The 12,801-nt window shown below is 50.9% G+C and overlaps 2 protein-coding genes across 4 annotated transcripts in view; both read right to left on the bottom strand.

Moving 5' to 3' along the window:
- Positions 1-12,801, bottom strand: part of LOC123762560 (whirlin) — a 261,198-nt gene that overhangs the window by 98,577 nt on the left and 149,820 nt on the right. The gene's annotated exons all lie outside the window — the stretch shown is intronic.
- Positions 10,828-12,537, bottom strand: LOC123762501 (foot protein 1 variant 1-like). Its single transcript, XM_045748997.1, has 2 exons — positions 12,445-12,537; positions 10,828-11,724 (listed from the first exon to the last, which is right to left on the bottom strand). Exons 1-2 carry the CDS (start codon positions 12,535-12,537, stop codon positions 10,828-10,830), a joined length of 990 nt encoding a protein of 329 aa, XP_045604953.1.

Below are 12,801 nucleotides of genomic sequence, written 5' to 3'. Positions count from 1 at the left end.
GGAGGAGAAGTGGGAGGGACGAGGAAGAGCCCTGTACTCACCTATTTGTGCCTGGAGGATCGAGCATTGACTCTTGGATCCCGCCTTTCCAGCCATCGGTTGTTTACAGCAATGACTCCTGTCCCATTTCCCTATCATATCTAGTTTTAAAATTATGAAGAGAGTTTGCTTCCACAACCTGTTCCTTAAGTGCATTCCATTTTTCCGCTACTCTCACGCTAAAAAAAAAATTCCTAACATCCCTGTGACTCATCTGAGTTTCCAGTTTCCACCCATGTCCCCTCGTTCTGTTAACATTACGTGTGAACATTTCATCTCTTTCCACTTTGTCAATTTCCCTGAGTATTTTATACGTTCCTATCATATCCCCCCTCCCTCTCCCTTCTTTTTTCTAGTGTCGTAAGGTTCAGTTCCTTGAGGTGCTCTTCAGATCCCATCGCTCGCAACTCTGGGACAAGCCTCGTCGCAAATTTCTGAACCGTTTCCAGTTTCCTTATGTGTTTCTTCAGGTGGGGACTCCATGATGGCGCGGCATACTCTACTGGGAGTATACTCATACTGGGAAGGAGTATCTACTCATAATGGCATACTCATACTGGGAGGGAGGTCATAGAAGCCATTTGTTGGACCATTCATTTAGTCTAGATAATCTTGTAGCCTCCTACTATCATCTTCCGTTTTAATCCTCCTCATAATTTTTGCATCATCAGCAAACAATGAGAGGAACGATTCTATACCCTCTGGGAGATCATTTACATATATCAGAAACAGTATAGGTCCAAGGACTGACCCCTGCGGGACTCCACTGGTGATGTCTCGCCAATCTGAGACCTCATCCCTCACAGTGACTCGTTGTCTTCTGTTGCTTAGGTACTCCCTTATCAAATGGAGTACCTTCCCTTTCACTCATACCTTCATCTCCAGCTTTTTCATTACCGTGTGTACTTACCTAATTGTGCTTGCGGGGGTTGAGCCCTGGCTCTTGGGTCTCGCCTCTCAACCATCAATCATCTGGTGTACAGGTTCCTGAGCCTACTGGGCTCCATCATATCTACACTTGAAACTGTGTATGGAGTCAGCCTCCACCACATCACTGCCTAATGCATTCCATTTGTCTACTACTCTGACACTGAAAAAATTCTTTCTAACGTCTCTATGACTCATTTGGGCCCTCAATTTCCACCTGTGTCCCCTAGTGCGTGTGCCCTTTGTGGTAAATAGCTTGTCTTTATCTAAACTATCAATTCCTCTGAGAATCTTGTGCGTGGTGATCATGTCCCCTCTAACTCTTCTGTCTCGCAGTGACGTGAGGTTTAATTCCCGTAGTCTCTCCTCGTAGCTCATACCCCTCAGTTCGGGTACTAGTCTGGTGGCAAACCTTTGAACCTTTTCCAGTTTAGTCTTGTGCTTGACTAGATATGGACTTTGTATACCACATATGTGGTATACAAAGTTCTGAAAGATTCCTTACACAAGTTTCTAAAGGCTGTTCTTATGTTATCTCTCCACACACGCACACATACACACACACACACACACACACACACACACACACACACACACACACACACACACACACACACACACACACACACACATACACACAAACACACACACACAACCTGATAACAACCACAACTTTATTCACTCTCGTGTTCTTGAAGATATCCTCATATTACACCCAAAATTCATTTACTGTTAATCCAGTACTCTGCCTACATCCGTATATTGGATATGACAGTTGTCATGCATAATGTGTTTGTTTTTTTGCAATATGTATTCTCTAGAACGTTTGCTTGTTTACATTAACTGCTTCTCAAAGTTCTTTACGACTTCTATTGCCTCGTTGGTGTTCTTGGCCATTAACGAACATTAAATAAATTAACTTGGCCTTCTTATGTCCTGGGGGGGTGGGGGGGGGCAGTTTTCTTGACATTGTTGTTGTTGTTGTTGTTTTAGATTCCGCTACTGAGGGCCGAGCGGCTCCGACCGACGGAGCCGGTCGGCCCTCAGTACAGCACACTGGACTTGTGATCCTGTGGTCCCGGGTTCGATCCCGGGCGCCGGCGAGAAACAATGGGCAGAGTTTCTTTCACCATGCCCCTGTTACCCAGCAGTTAAATAGGTACCTGGGTGTTAGTCACCAGCGTCGGCGTCTTCACCTGACTGTGTGTGTGTGCAGGAGTCGAGCTACATGGCCTTATAGCACTGTCTCGCCACCTTCACACCACCGCTCTACAGGTCTCCAGATTCACGAAGCAGTTACGCAAACACTTACGAACCTGTACATCTTTTCTCAATCTGTGGCGGCTTTGTTTACAATTATTAAACAGTTAATGAGCTCCGAAGCACCAGGAGGCTGTTTATAACAATAACACCAGTTGATTTGGCAAGTTTTTATGCTTGTAAACTGTTTAATAAATGTAACCAAAGCCGTCAAAGATTGAGGAAAGATGTTCACGATCGTAAGTACTTGCGTAACTGCTTCGTGACTCTGGGCCCAGGTCTCCAGGCATTTGTCAAGCTCTGTCATACATGAAGCTGCGCATGGAAGCCTCCACCACCATCGCTTCTTGGCGTTTACGGGCTCACCATAGCCAGTGCTGCTTGGAACTTTTTGTTCCAGGTAGCGAATCATTAAACAACAACATTCTTGGCGCACTCCACCTCTTTACTACCCCTAATAATATTTGTTGTAGTATCTCTGTGGCTCATACGGGATCTTAGGCTAGTTTCTGTGTCACATGTCCGTGTACCACCCAATGAGTCTGGCCTTGTCTTCCCTGACTACAGACACAGAACTGTGTCTGTGTAGCAACACTGTCTCTCCTAGACTTCTCCAGTTTCGTTTTCTGTTTGATAAGAACGACCTGGACACGCTGCATATCCCAGTATTGAGCTAACGTTATGTGGTACAAAATGGCCTGATAACTTACATGGTACAAAGTATCCTGAATGAATCGTTATTTAGATTTCCAGTTCTTATATTGGCCAATCTCGGACACCGCTGGTGATATCTGCTTCATGTGGACCTCGGGAGACAGTGTCCGTGTGATATCAACCTTAAGAGACCCATCAACCTCGAGGACGCGCACAAGCGCACACAGATGCACACAAGCGCACACAGATGCGCACAAGCGCACACAGATGCGCACAAGCGCACTATGATGCGCACAAGCGCACTATGATGCGCACACACACACACACACACACACACACACACACACACACACACACACACACACACACACACACACACAGCCACACACACACACACACACACACACACACACACAGCCACACACACACACACACACACACACACACACACACACACACACACACACACACACACACACACACACACACAGCCACACACACACACACACACACACACACACACACACACACACACACACACACACACACAGCCACACACACACACACACACACACACACACACACAGCCACACACACACACACACACACACACACACACACACACACACACACACACACACACACACACACACACACACACACAGCCACACACACACACACACACACACACACACACACACACACACACACACACACACACACACACACACACACACACACACACACACACACACAGTTTCTAAACTCTTGAGATGTAGCTATTTAGGTTAGTGAGAGAAAGCCAGATAGATTCAGCCTCATCTCTTACAAGATTATTTCCCTGATTATTATTGTACTACCCGCCTCACTCCCTGTCTTCCTGTCTATCTGCTTGCCTGTCTGTGTCTGTCTGTCTGTCTGTCTGTCTGTGTCTGTCTGTCTGTCTGTCTGTCTGTCTGTCTGTCTGTCTGTCTGCCTGTCTGTGTCTGCCTGTCTGTGTCTATCTGTCTGTCTGTCTGTGACTCTTTATGTCCTTTCTCCTGTTTATCTCTCATGTTAGTTTTCAACAGATAAGGGTCATTAGCCGTACAGAGGACAGGCGCACCAACCACGCCTGCAGGGTAGAGTGAAACAAGTGTGTTATCAGTTGTTCGCTCAAGACAATTACACTCCCTCGGGAATCTGGCGGGGTAATCCTAAGGAGAAGATATTAAGGTAAGGTAAGAAGATACTTAGGTAAGGAGAAGATGCTGACAAGGGTTACACTACTTGAGGGGCTCGACATGAAGCAGCTCACAGCAGATTACAGAATAATTGGAAGATGTAAAAGCTGGGAAAACATTGGGCGGTTCAATATAATTTCTAATATTAAAAAAGGGGAGGAATCGGTGAAAGGAAAACTAGTGTTAAAAGTGTATAGGTAAAGACACGGGTGAACTGAAAGGAATCTATTGAAAGGTAGACAGTGACAAACGATAGGTTAAGTAATAATTGTAATTAAGAAGCAATAAGATGCTTATCTTAACATACTAAGAAGGTTAGGTAAGGTTGGTGTTTTCTAGGAAGCTTTTCAAGGTAAACTAAAATATTTACAATCAATTAGTATGCCACATATGCACTTATTAAATAAGCCAATATTGACTATAAGCAAGTGCGAGAACGGGTTGGACGAACAGTACGGAGAAAGCAAGGGAATTAAATTGCAGAAGAAATTCATTTCTTGTTAAGAAAGTGAGAAGTGAGAGGGTGGTTGAGTGAGACGGTACCTGAGGTGGACACCACTGAGAGCCTAACAACACCTCACACGCCACAAGGAGACAACAATCCGTGCAGACAAATTATTACTTGTGACTGTGGACAAATATGGATGGTTGACCCGCCGAGGCATCACAACAGGAGGATGTAATATGCTACATGAACCTCGACGTCACCGACCTGCCTCAACTAAAGCGCCGGTGTTAGTATGAGGCTGAGAGAGAGGATATTAGAGGAGAATGATCAGGAAGGTGGAGAAATTCAACAATTTGGCCGTGTGCAAAATTGCAAGGCAAGTTGGGGGGTGGGGGCTGGGATCAATGGAAGGCGGGGGGGGGGGGGGGCAAAGGAAGGGGGGGGGGACCACCAACAAGACACGTGTACTTCCTCTCCTGGCGGTGCTGTCTCTTCCTCTTCCCGCCCGTCTCCCTCTTGAACTTTCACTCGGGGGTCATACTTGTTATAGCCATCCTCTGCCTGGCCTGGCCCACCACTGGCCAACAAGGCATGACATGTGCATGTTTATGCAGTGATAATCAGGCGAGTATTTGCTCACCCGTTACTGTGATAATTGAATTATCTAGCTTTACCCTTCATTTATATGCCATAATCCAAAGGGGGTGGACATGGATTTGTACCGTGCGAGCTCTCATTGTCTCATTCCTTGTTGCTCATTCTTTCTTGTTTTCCTACTTCTTTACTTTCTCCACTTCCTGCTTAAGAACAATCTCTAAGCTGAGCGCTAAGCTCTCCATCCTTCCACTTGGTCGGCTTGGGACTCGCACAGGTTAGTACTCGAGGTTATCTTGAGATAATTTAATTTGGCAGTGACCTATCCTGCACATACCCCATGTGCGGACACAACATCTCCAGGCTGACCTAACCCTGCTACAAGGGCACACACAATCCCAAATCAGGTGCCAATCCCCCCCCCCCCCCCACCATCCCCCACCATTTTATAGCTAACTACATGGGGTCTTATTCTGGTCCCTCTCTGTTAATTCTCTCAAGTATTTTCTATATCGTAATCACGTTCTATTTCTATTGATATCTTTAATATTCCAATCATGTCGCCTCCCACTCCCACCCTTTCAAGTGAATGCAAATTAAACTTTCTCGTCTCTCTTCACATGAAAGGTTGCCAATTCCTGGTATTCCAGGTGTCAGACGCGTGGGACGGGTGTCAGACACGTGGGACGGGTGTCAGACACTTGGGACGGGTGTCAGACACTTGGGACGGGTGTCAGACGCGTGGGACGGGTGTCAGACGCGTGGGACGGGTGTCAGACGCGTGGGACGGGTGTCAGACGCGTGGGACGGGTGTCAGACGCGTGGGACGGGTGTCAGACGCGTGGGACGGGTGTCAGACGCGTGGGACGGGTGTCAGACGCGTGGGACGGGTGTCAGACGCGTGGGACGGGTGTCAGACGCGTGGGACGGGTGTCAGACGCGTGGGACGGGTGTCAGACGCGTGGGACGGGTGTCAGACGCGTGGGACGGGTGTCAGACGCGTGGGACGGGTGTCAGACGCGTGGGACGGGTGTCAGACGCGTGGGACGGGTGTCAGACGCGTGGGACGGGTGTCAGACGCGTGGGACGGGTGTCAGACGCGTGGGACGGGTGCCAGTCGTGTGGGACGGGTGTCAGACGCGTGGGACGGGTGTCAGACGTGTGGGACGGGTGTCAGACGCGTGGGACGGGTGTCAGACGCGTGGGACGGGTGTCAGACGCGTGGGACGGGTGTCAGACGCGTAGGACGGGTGTCAGACGCGTGGGACGGGTGTCAGACGCGTGGGACGGGTGTCAGACGCGTGGGACGGGTGTCAGACGCGTGGGACGGGTGTCAGACGCGTGGGACGGGTATCAGACGCATGGGACGGGTGTTCTATAGCCTACTACAGTACAGGAGATACCGGCTCTGGTGTTGTGGTATCTGACCATACCGGGAGTCCCAGCCGACTCTCTCGCAGCCTGTCCTCACACTTAATGCAGAGGATTCCTGCTGGTGGTGACCACAAGGTGAAGATCCCGAGCGGTGTGAGTGTTGCTATAAGGACCGGCAGGTGTGTGGCGCTCCGGCTCATGACCCGCGGTTTAGGTATGCTCGCACAAGCTATAGTGCCATCAGAGAAGCCTTGGCACCACCACAATAACCTGCACTACCACCACCACCACCACCAGCACTACCACCACCACCAGCAGCAGCACTACCACCACCACCACCACCAGCACTACCAGCAGCACTACCACCACCACCAGCAGCAGCACTACCACTACCACCACCACCACCACCACCAGCAACGTTCCTTTGTGAGTAAGGTTCTTATACGTGTACCGTGTACCGTGTAGGTGAGGGGGGGGAAGACACCTATCCTCAGGTTAGTACGCCGTCCTTGCTCTTATTACAGTACACAGTATTCCTGCGGCATACAGGTGAGCACACCTGCGGCACACTGTGTGCACACCTGCGGCACACTGTGAGCACACCTGCGGCACACTGTGTGCACACCTGCGGCACACTGTGAGCACACCTGCGGCACACTGTGTGCACACCTGCGGCACACTGTGAGCACACCTGCGGCACACTGTGTGCACACCTGCGGCACACTGTGAGCACACCTGCGGCACACTGTGTGCACACCTGCGGCACACTGTGAGCACACCTGCGGCACACTGTGTGCACACCTGCGGCACACTGTGAGCACACCTGCGGCACACTGTGTGCACACCTGCGGCACACTGTGAGCACACCTGCGGCACACTGTGTGCACACCTGCGGCACACTGTGAGCACACCTGCGGCACACTGTGTGCACACCTGCGGCACACTGTGAGCACACCTGCGGCACACTGTGTGCACACCTGCGGCACACTGTGAGCACACCTGCGGCACACTGTGAGCACACCTGCGGCACACTGTGAACGGTGAGCACAGGAGGCGAGGAGCGCTGACGGGTGTGGGTCAGCGAGGGCCGCCGGCCACACAGCTGCACCAGTTCGTCACTTGGTCTCTCGATCACCCGCAGGTGTGTACACACCCAGGCGGGGGGCGGGGGGGGGGGTCCCTGGGACGCCCGCCGCAGATCCTTATCGCCATTATCAGTCGCCTCATGTCGATAGTTTTCCATCCTGACGCTGCACAAGCTGGAGATGGCGAGACAGAGAAAGCCTCTCAGCTGGGCTCGTCTGTGACCCAGTATTTTAGCGGGCGGGCGAGCGCGCGCGCGCGCGTGCGTGTGTGTGTACTCGCCTGGTTGTGCTTGCGGAGGTTGAGCTTTGGCTCTTTGGTCCCGCCTCTCAACTGTCAATCTACTGTTGTACAGATTCCTGAGCTTATCGAATTCTATCATATCTACACTTGAAACTGTGTATGGAGTCAGCCTCCACCACATCACTTCCTAATGCATTCCATTTGTCAACCACTCTGACACTAAAAAAGTTCTTTCTAATATCTCTGTGGCTCATTTGGGCACTCAGTTTCCACCTGTGTCCCCTAGTGCGTGTTCCCCTTGTGTTAAATAGACTCTTTTTATACCCTATCAATTCCCTTCAACTGTGTGTGTGTGTGTGTGTGTGTGTGTGTGTGTGTGTGTGTGTGTGTGTGTGTGTGTGTGTGTGTGTGTGTGTGTGTGTGTGTGTGTGTGTGTGTGACGTACACAGCATGCATGCGTCACCTCACACCAGCCGTCAGTGGTCAACACCAACAGTAACGTGCGGGCAACATTCACAGTGTCATCCAGGGTGACAACAGTTCCCACAAATCTGGCGTCTCGCCGGAAGTTGCAACACACGTGACACTAACACAGTGGGAGGGGGGGGGGGAGGGGGTGAGGGGGGGAGGGGGAGGGGGGGGGAGGGGGGGAGGGGGGGTCAGGATTAAGAGAAGGGGAGAGGAAGTAAGAGGGGGAGGGGGGGCCCTTAAAACGGGGTGGGGGATAGCGGATGTCCTGTAGAAAGAGTTTAGGAGGGAAGGATTAAAAGAAGGGGGGGGGCTGGGGGGAGGGGGTGAGTGCCTGGGACTTGGTGGGGAGTGTGGAACGGGGAGGTGGGGATTCGGGAGGGGTGGAGAGGGAGGAGGTTGCTGGGAGAAAAGGGGGGGGGGGTTGTAGACTCCGGATAAACCTCATTACTTTGTAACAACTAACGAGTATACTCATTCCCCAAACAATGTTTTTTTTCTTTGTGTATACTCACCTTGTTGTACTCACCTAGTTGTGGTTATGGTGATTGAGCTCTGGCTCTTTGGTCCTGACTCTCAACTGTCAATCAACAGATTCCTGAGCCTATTGGGCTCTATCATATCTACATTTTAAACTGTGTATGGAGTCAGCCTCCACCACATCACTGCCTAGTGCATTCCGTTTGTTAACTACTCTGACACTGATAAAATTCTTTGTTATGCCCCTGTGGCTCATCTGGGTACTAAGTTTCCACCTGTGTCCCCTTGTTCGTGTCCCACCCGTGCTGAAGAGTTTGTCTTTGTCCACCCTGTCAATTCCCCTGAGAATTTTGTAGGTGGTTATCATGTTTCCCCTTACTCTTCTGTAAGGGGAGACATGATAACCACCTACAAAATTCGCGTGTGTACGATAATGACATGAAGGGTTGCACTTGGCTGTGTCTACGCTCATAATAACCGAACATCACTTTACAACATCTCAGTCAAGAACAATTACAAAAGACACGAACCGTAGGAGAAGAAAAAAATGTGCAATTACATACAATACATTTAACAATTAACCTTGTTCTCGTGTCACGGCTGAACACACAGTGATTGAACTGCAAGTGTCATGGCAGTCCTTGACGACTCTATCTCACCTATCAGCCCAGCAAGACTATAGACTTCTGTGTCATAACAGCACGTACTAGCAGGCACATCTATTTTTGTGTTTTGGGTAACGTGCTTAATCTTCGATCAGCCACAAGTGCTTACTCGGTAAACATTGACATGTGTAGTGTAACATAGACATGTGTAGTGTAACATTGACATGTGTAGTGTAACATAGACATGTGTACTGTAAAGTCTGAGCATAACAAGTGTGTCTTGCAAAAATTATGAATAGGATTAATCCGAAGAAACGCAGCTTGGAGGTCCTATACATAGGGAAATAATGGCCCATCAAATGGCTACTTTAACTCGAGCACTCGAGCAGGGCGCTTCAACTGGTCGTTCTGAACAGGACGACGCGGGATTTAAGGTGACAAATGAAAGCTGAAACTCTTCAAAGGATCATTCAGGCTCTCAAGAGCGGCGTAAATAAGCTTGGCCAACTTAATTAAGGAGATCAAATCTCTGTATGATATCATTTAGGATCATATTATATATATATATATATATATATATATATATATATATATATATATATATATATATATATATATATATATATATATATATATATATATATATATATATATGCACACCACATATGTCAGACTATTTCTGGAATATATGGCTCCAGCGTGGTGGTGTTTAGCTAGTCCAACACAAAACCCAGGTGGAGAAGGCCACACTGACTAATCGCAGAGCTCAGAGGTATCAGTTACGAGTTAAGACTACAGTATTTAAACCTCACGGTATTGGAAGACATAAGTGTAAGAGTAGACATGATTACCACATACAAAATTATTTGGGCAATTAATAACGGCAGAAATAACATTATTTGGAATGAATGGTACGCGAACAAGGGAACATTTGTGATAAACCAAGTAGCCAGGTGATACAGACACATTATAAAGGATGGAACCAGTACAGGACTTGTACTGAAGCTCAGGCGGGCCAACTGAATCAAAGCACAACCCCTGCAAGCACAATTAGACGAGGACTGGTGACGTGTGGAGTAGCCAGCGCACACTCACAGTTCATTACACATGTAGGTTATTGTGGGGGGGGGGGGTTGCTGAGAGGTGGGGGTGAGGGGGAGGGGGACAGGGAGCGTATTAGAGAGACAGGGAAATGAAGGGCGGGGGGGGGGGAAGAGAGAGAGAGAGAGAGAGAGAGAGAGAGAGAGAGAGAGAGAGAGAGAGAGAGAGAGAGAGAGAGAGAGAGAGAGAGAGAGAGAGAGAGAGAGAGAGAGAGAGAGAGAGAGAGAGAGTGACATACACATTGATCGCGATTATAACATTAATCCCACGATTAATTACTACCGTCAGTGTTGACTCTCCTGCTCAGGCGGTCAGAGGGCCACTGGGATTATCTGAAGACTGCTTCATGTGTTCTGGTTGGTGAGGCTCCCGTGTCCACCCACGATGTTGGTGAGGCTCCCGTGTCCACCCACGATGTTGGTGAGGCTCCCGTCTCCACCCACGATGGTGGTGAGGCTCCCGTCTCCACCCACGATGGTGGTGAGGCTCCCGTGTCCACCCACGATGTTGGTGAGGCTCCCGTCTCCACCCACGATGTTGGTGAGGCTCCCGTCTCCACCCACGATGTTGGTGAGGCTCCCGTGTCCACCGACGATGTTGGTGAGGCTCCCGTCTCCACCCACGATGGTGGTGAGGCTCCCGTGTCCACCCACGATGTTGGTGAGGCTCCCGTGTCCACCCACGATGTTGGTGAGGCTCCCGTCTCCACCCACGATGGTGGTGAGGCTCTCGTGTCCACCCACGATGTTGGTGAGGCTCCCGTCTCCACCCACGATGTTGGTGAGGCTCCCGTGTCCACCGACGATGTTGGTGAGGCTCCCGTCTCCACCCACGATGTTGGTGAGGCTCCCGTCTCCACCCACGATGTTGGCGAGGCTCCCGTGTCCACCCACGAAGTTGGCGAGGCTCCCGTGTCCACCCACGATGTTGGTGAGGCTCCCGTGTCCACCACGATGTTGGTGAGGCTCCCGTCTCCACCCACGATGTTGGTGAGGCTCCCGTCTCCACCCACGATGTTGGTGAGGCTCCCGTGTCCACCCACGATGTTGGCGAGGCTCCCGTGTCCACCCACGATGTTGGTGAGGCTCCCGTGTCCACCCACGATGTTGGTGAGGCTCCCGTCTCCACCCACGATGTTGGTGAGGCTCCCGTCTCCACCCACGATGTTGGTGAGGCTCCCGTGTCCACCTTCGGTGTCGGACACGTTCCGACAAACAATATGTTTCTTATAAAGGTATACTCGACTGACGAATTGGTTGACTGCGTTATTTCCTAAGGTCCGGATCCGGTCGTTTGTCGTCCTCAAGATGCTGTATGACCTTGGGTGACCTGTAATGACCCGGTGGGGGGGGGGGAAAGAGGCGGGGGGCCTCTGCCCCCCCCCCCCCCCCCACCCAAGCTCTTATCGGAACGGTCTGATGAAACTCATTCCATTCTCCGACTGACTCACAATTACTGATTGGTCCGAGTGGCTCGTTCAGGAGACTGGGGCAGCGGACCGGTGAAGGGTGGAGAGTGCGGCCGCGTAGTTCATTTACCAATCAGTGATTGACGGCTTCATAGTCCCAGCTCGTCCCCACATGTGTATTTCGGAAATTCACCTCGCGTCTTCCGTCGACACAGGTGTGTACACCAACGCCCACTCACCCCCCGGCGTCTCCCGTCGACACAAGTGTGTACACCAACGCCCACTCACCCCCCCGGCGTCTCCCGTCGACACAGGTGTGTACACCAACGCCCACTCACCCCCCGGCGTCTCCCGTCGACACAAGTGTGTACACCAACGCCCACTCACCCCCCCGGCGTCTCCCGTCGACACAGGTGTGTACACCAACGCCCACTCACCCCCCGGCGTCTCCCGTCGACACAGGTGTGTACATCAACGCCCACTCACCCCCCCCGGCGTCTTCCGTCGACACAGGTGTGTACACCAACGCCCACTCACCCCCCCGGCGTCTCCCGTCGTCACAGGTGTGTACACCAACGCCCACTCGCCGCCGCCCACGGTGCGTCCCTTCTTTACAGGTGTGTGCACCATCTCTATAGAGGTGGGTGTATAAATGGCGTCTTGACGGAGAGGGAGAGTGCGTGACGGTGAGTGCTCGTGGGTCTTTGTGTTCAGTCAACCCCACACCTGACTTACGGTGCCGTTACGCTGAAACTACCACACTACCGTGAACTACCACACTACCGTGAACTACCACACTACCGTGAACTACCACACTACCGTGAACTACCACACTACCGTGAACTACCACACTACCGTGAACTATCACACTACCGTGAACAACCACACTACCGT

The sequence above is a fragment of the Procambarus clarkii genome, chromosome 27, assembly GCF_040958095.1.
Source record: "Procambarus clarkii isolate CNS0578487 chromosome 27, FALCON_Pclarkii_2.0, whole genome shotgun sequence".
In the NCBI taxonomy this organism is placed as follows: domain Eukaryota; kingdom Metazoa; phylum Arthropoda; class Malacostraca; order Decapoda; family Cambaridae; genus Procambarus; species Procambarus clarkii.
The sequence above is the reverse complement of the archived record's forward strand: the minus strand, read 5'-3'. Positions and strand labels throughout refer to the sequence as shown.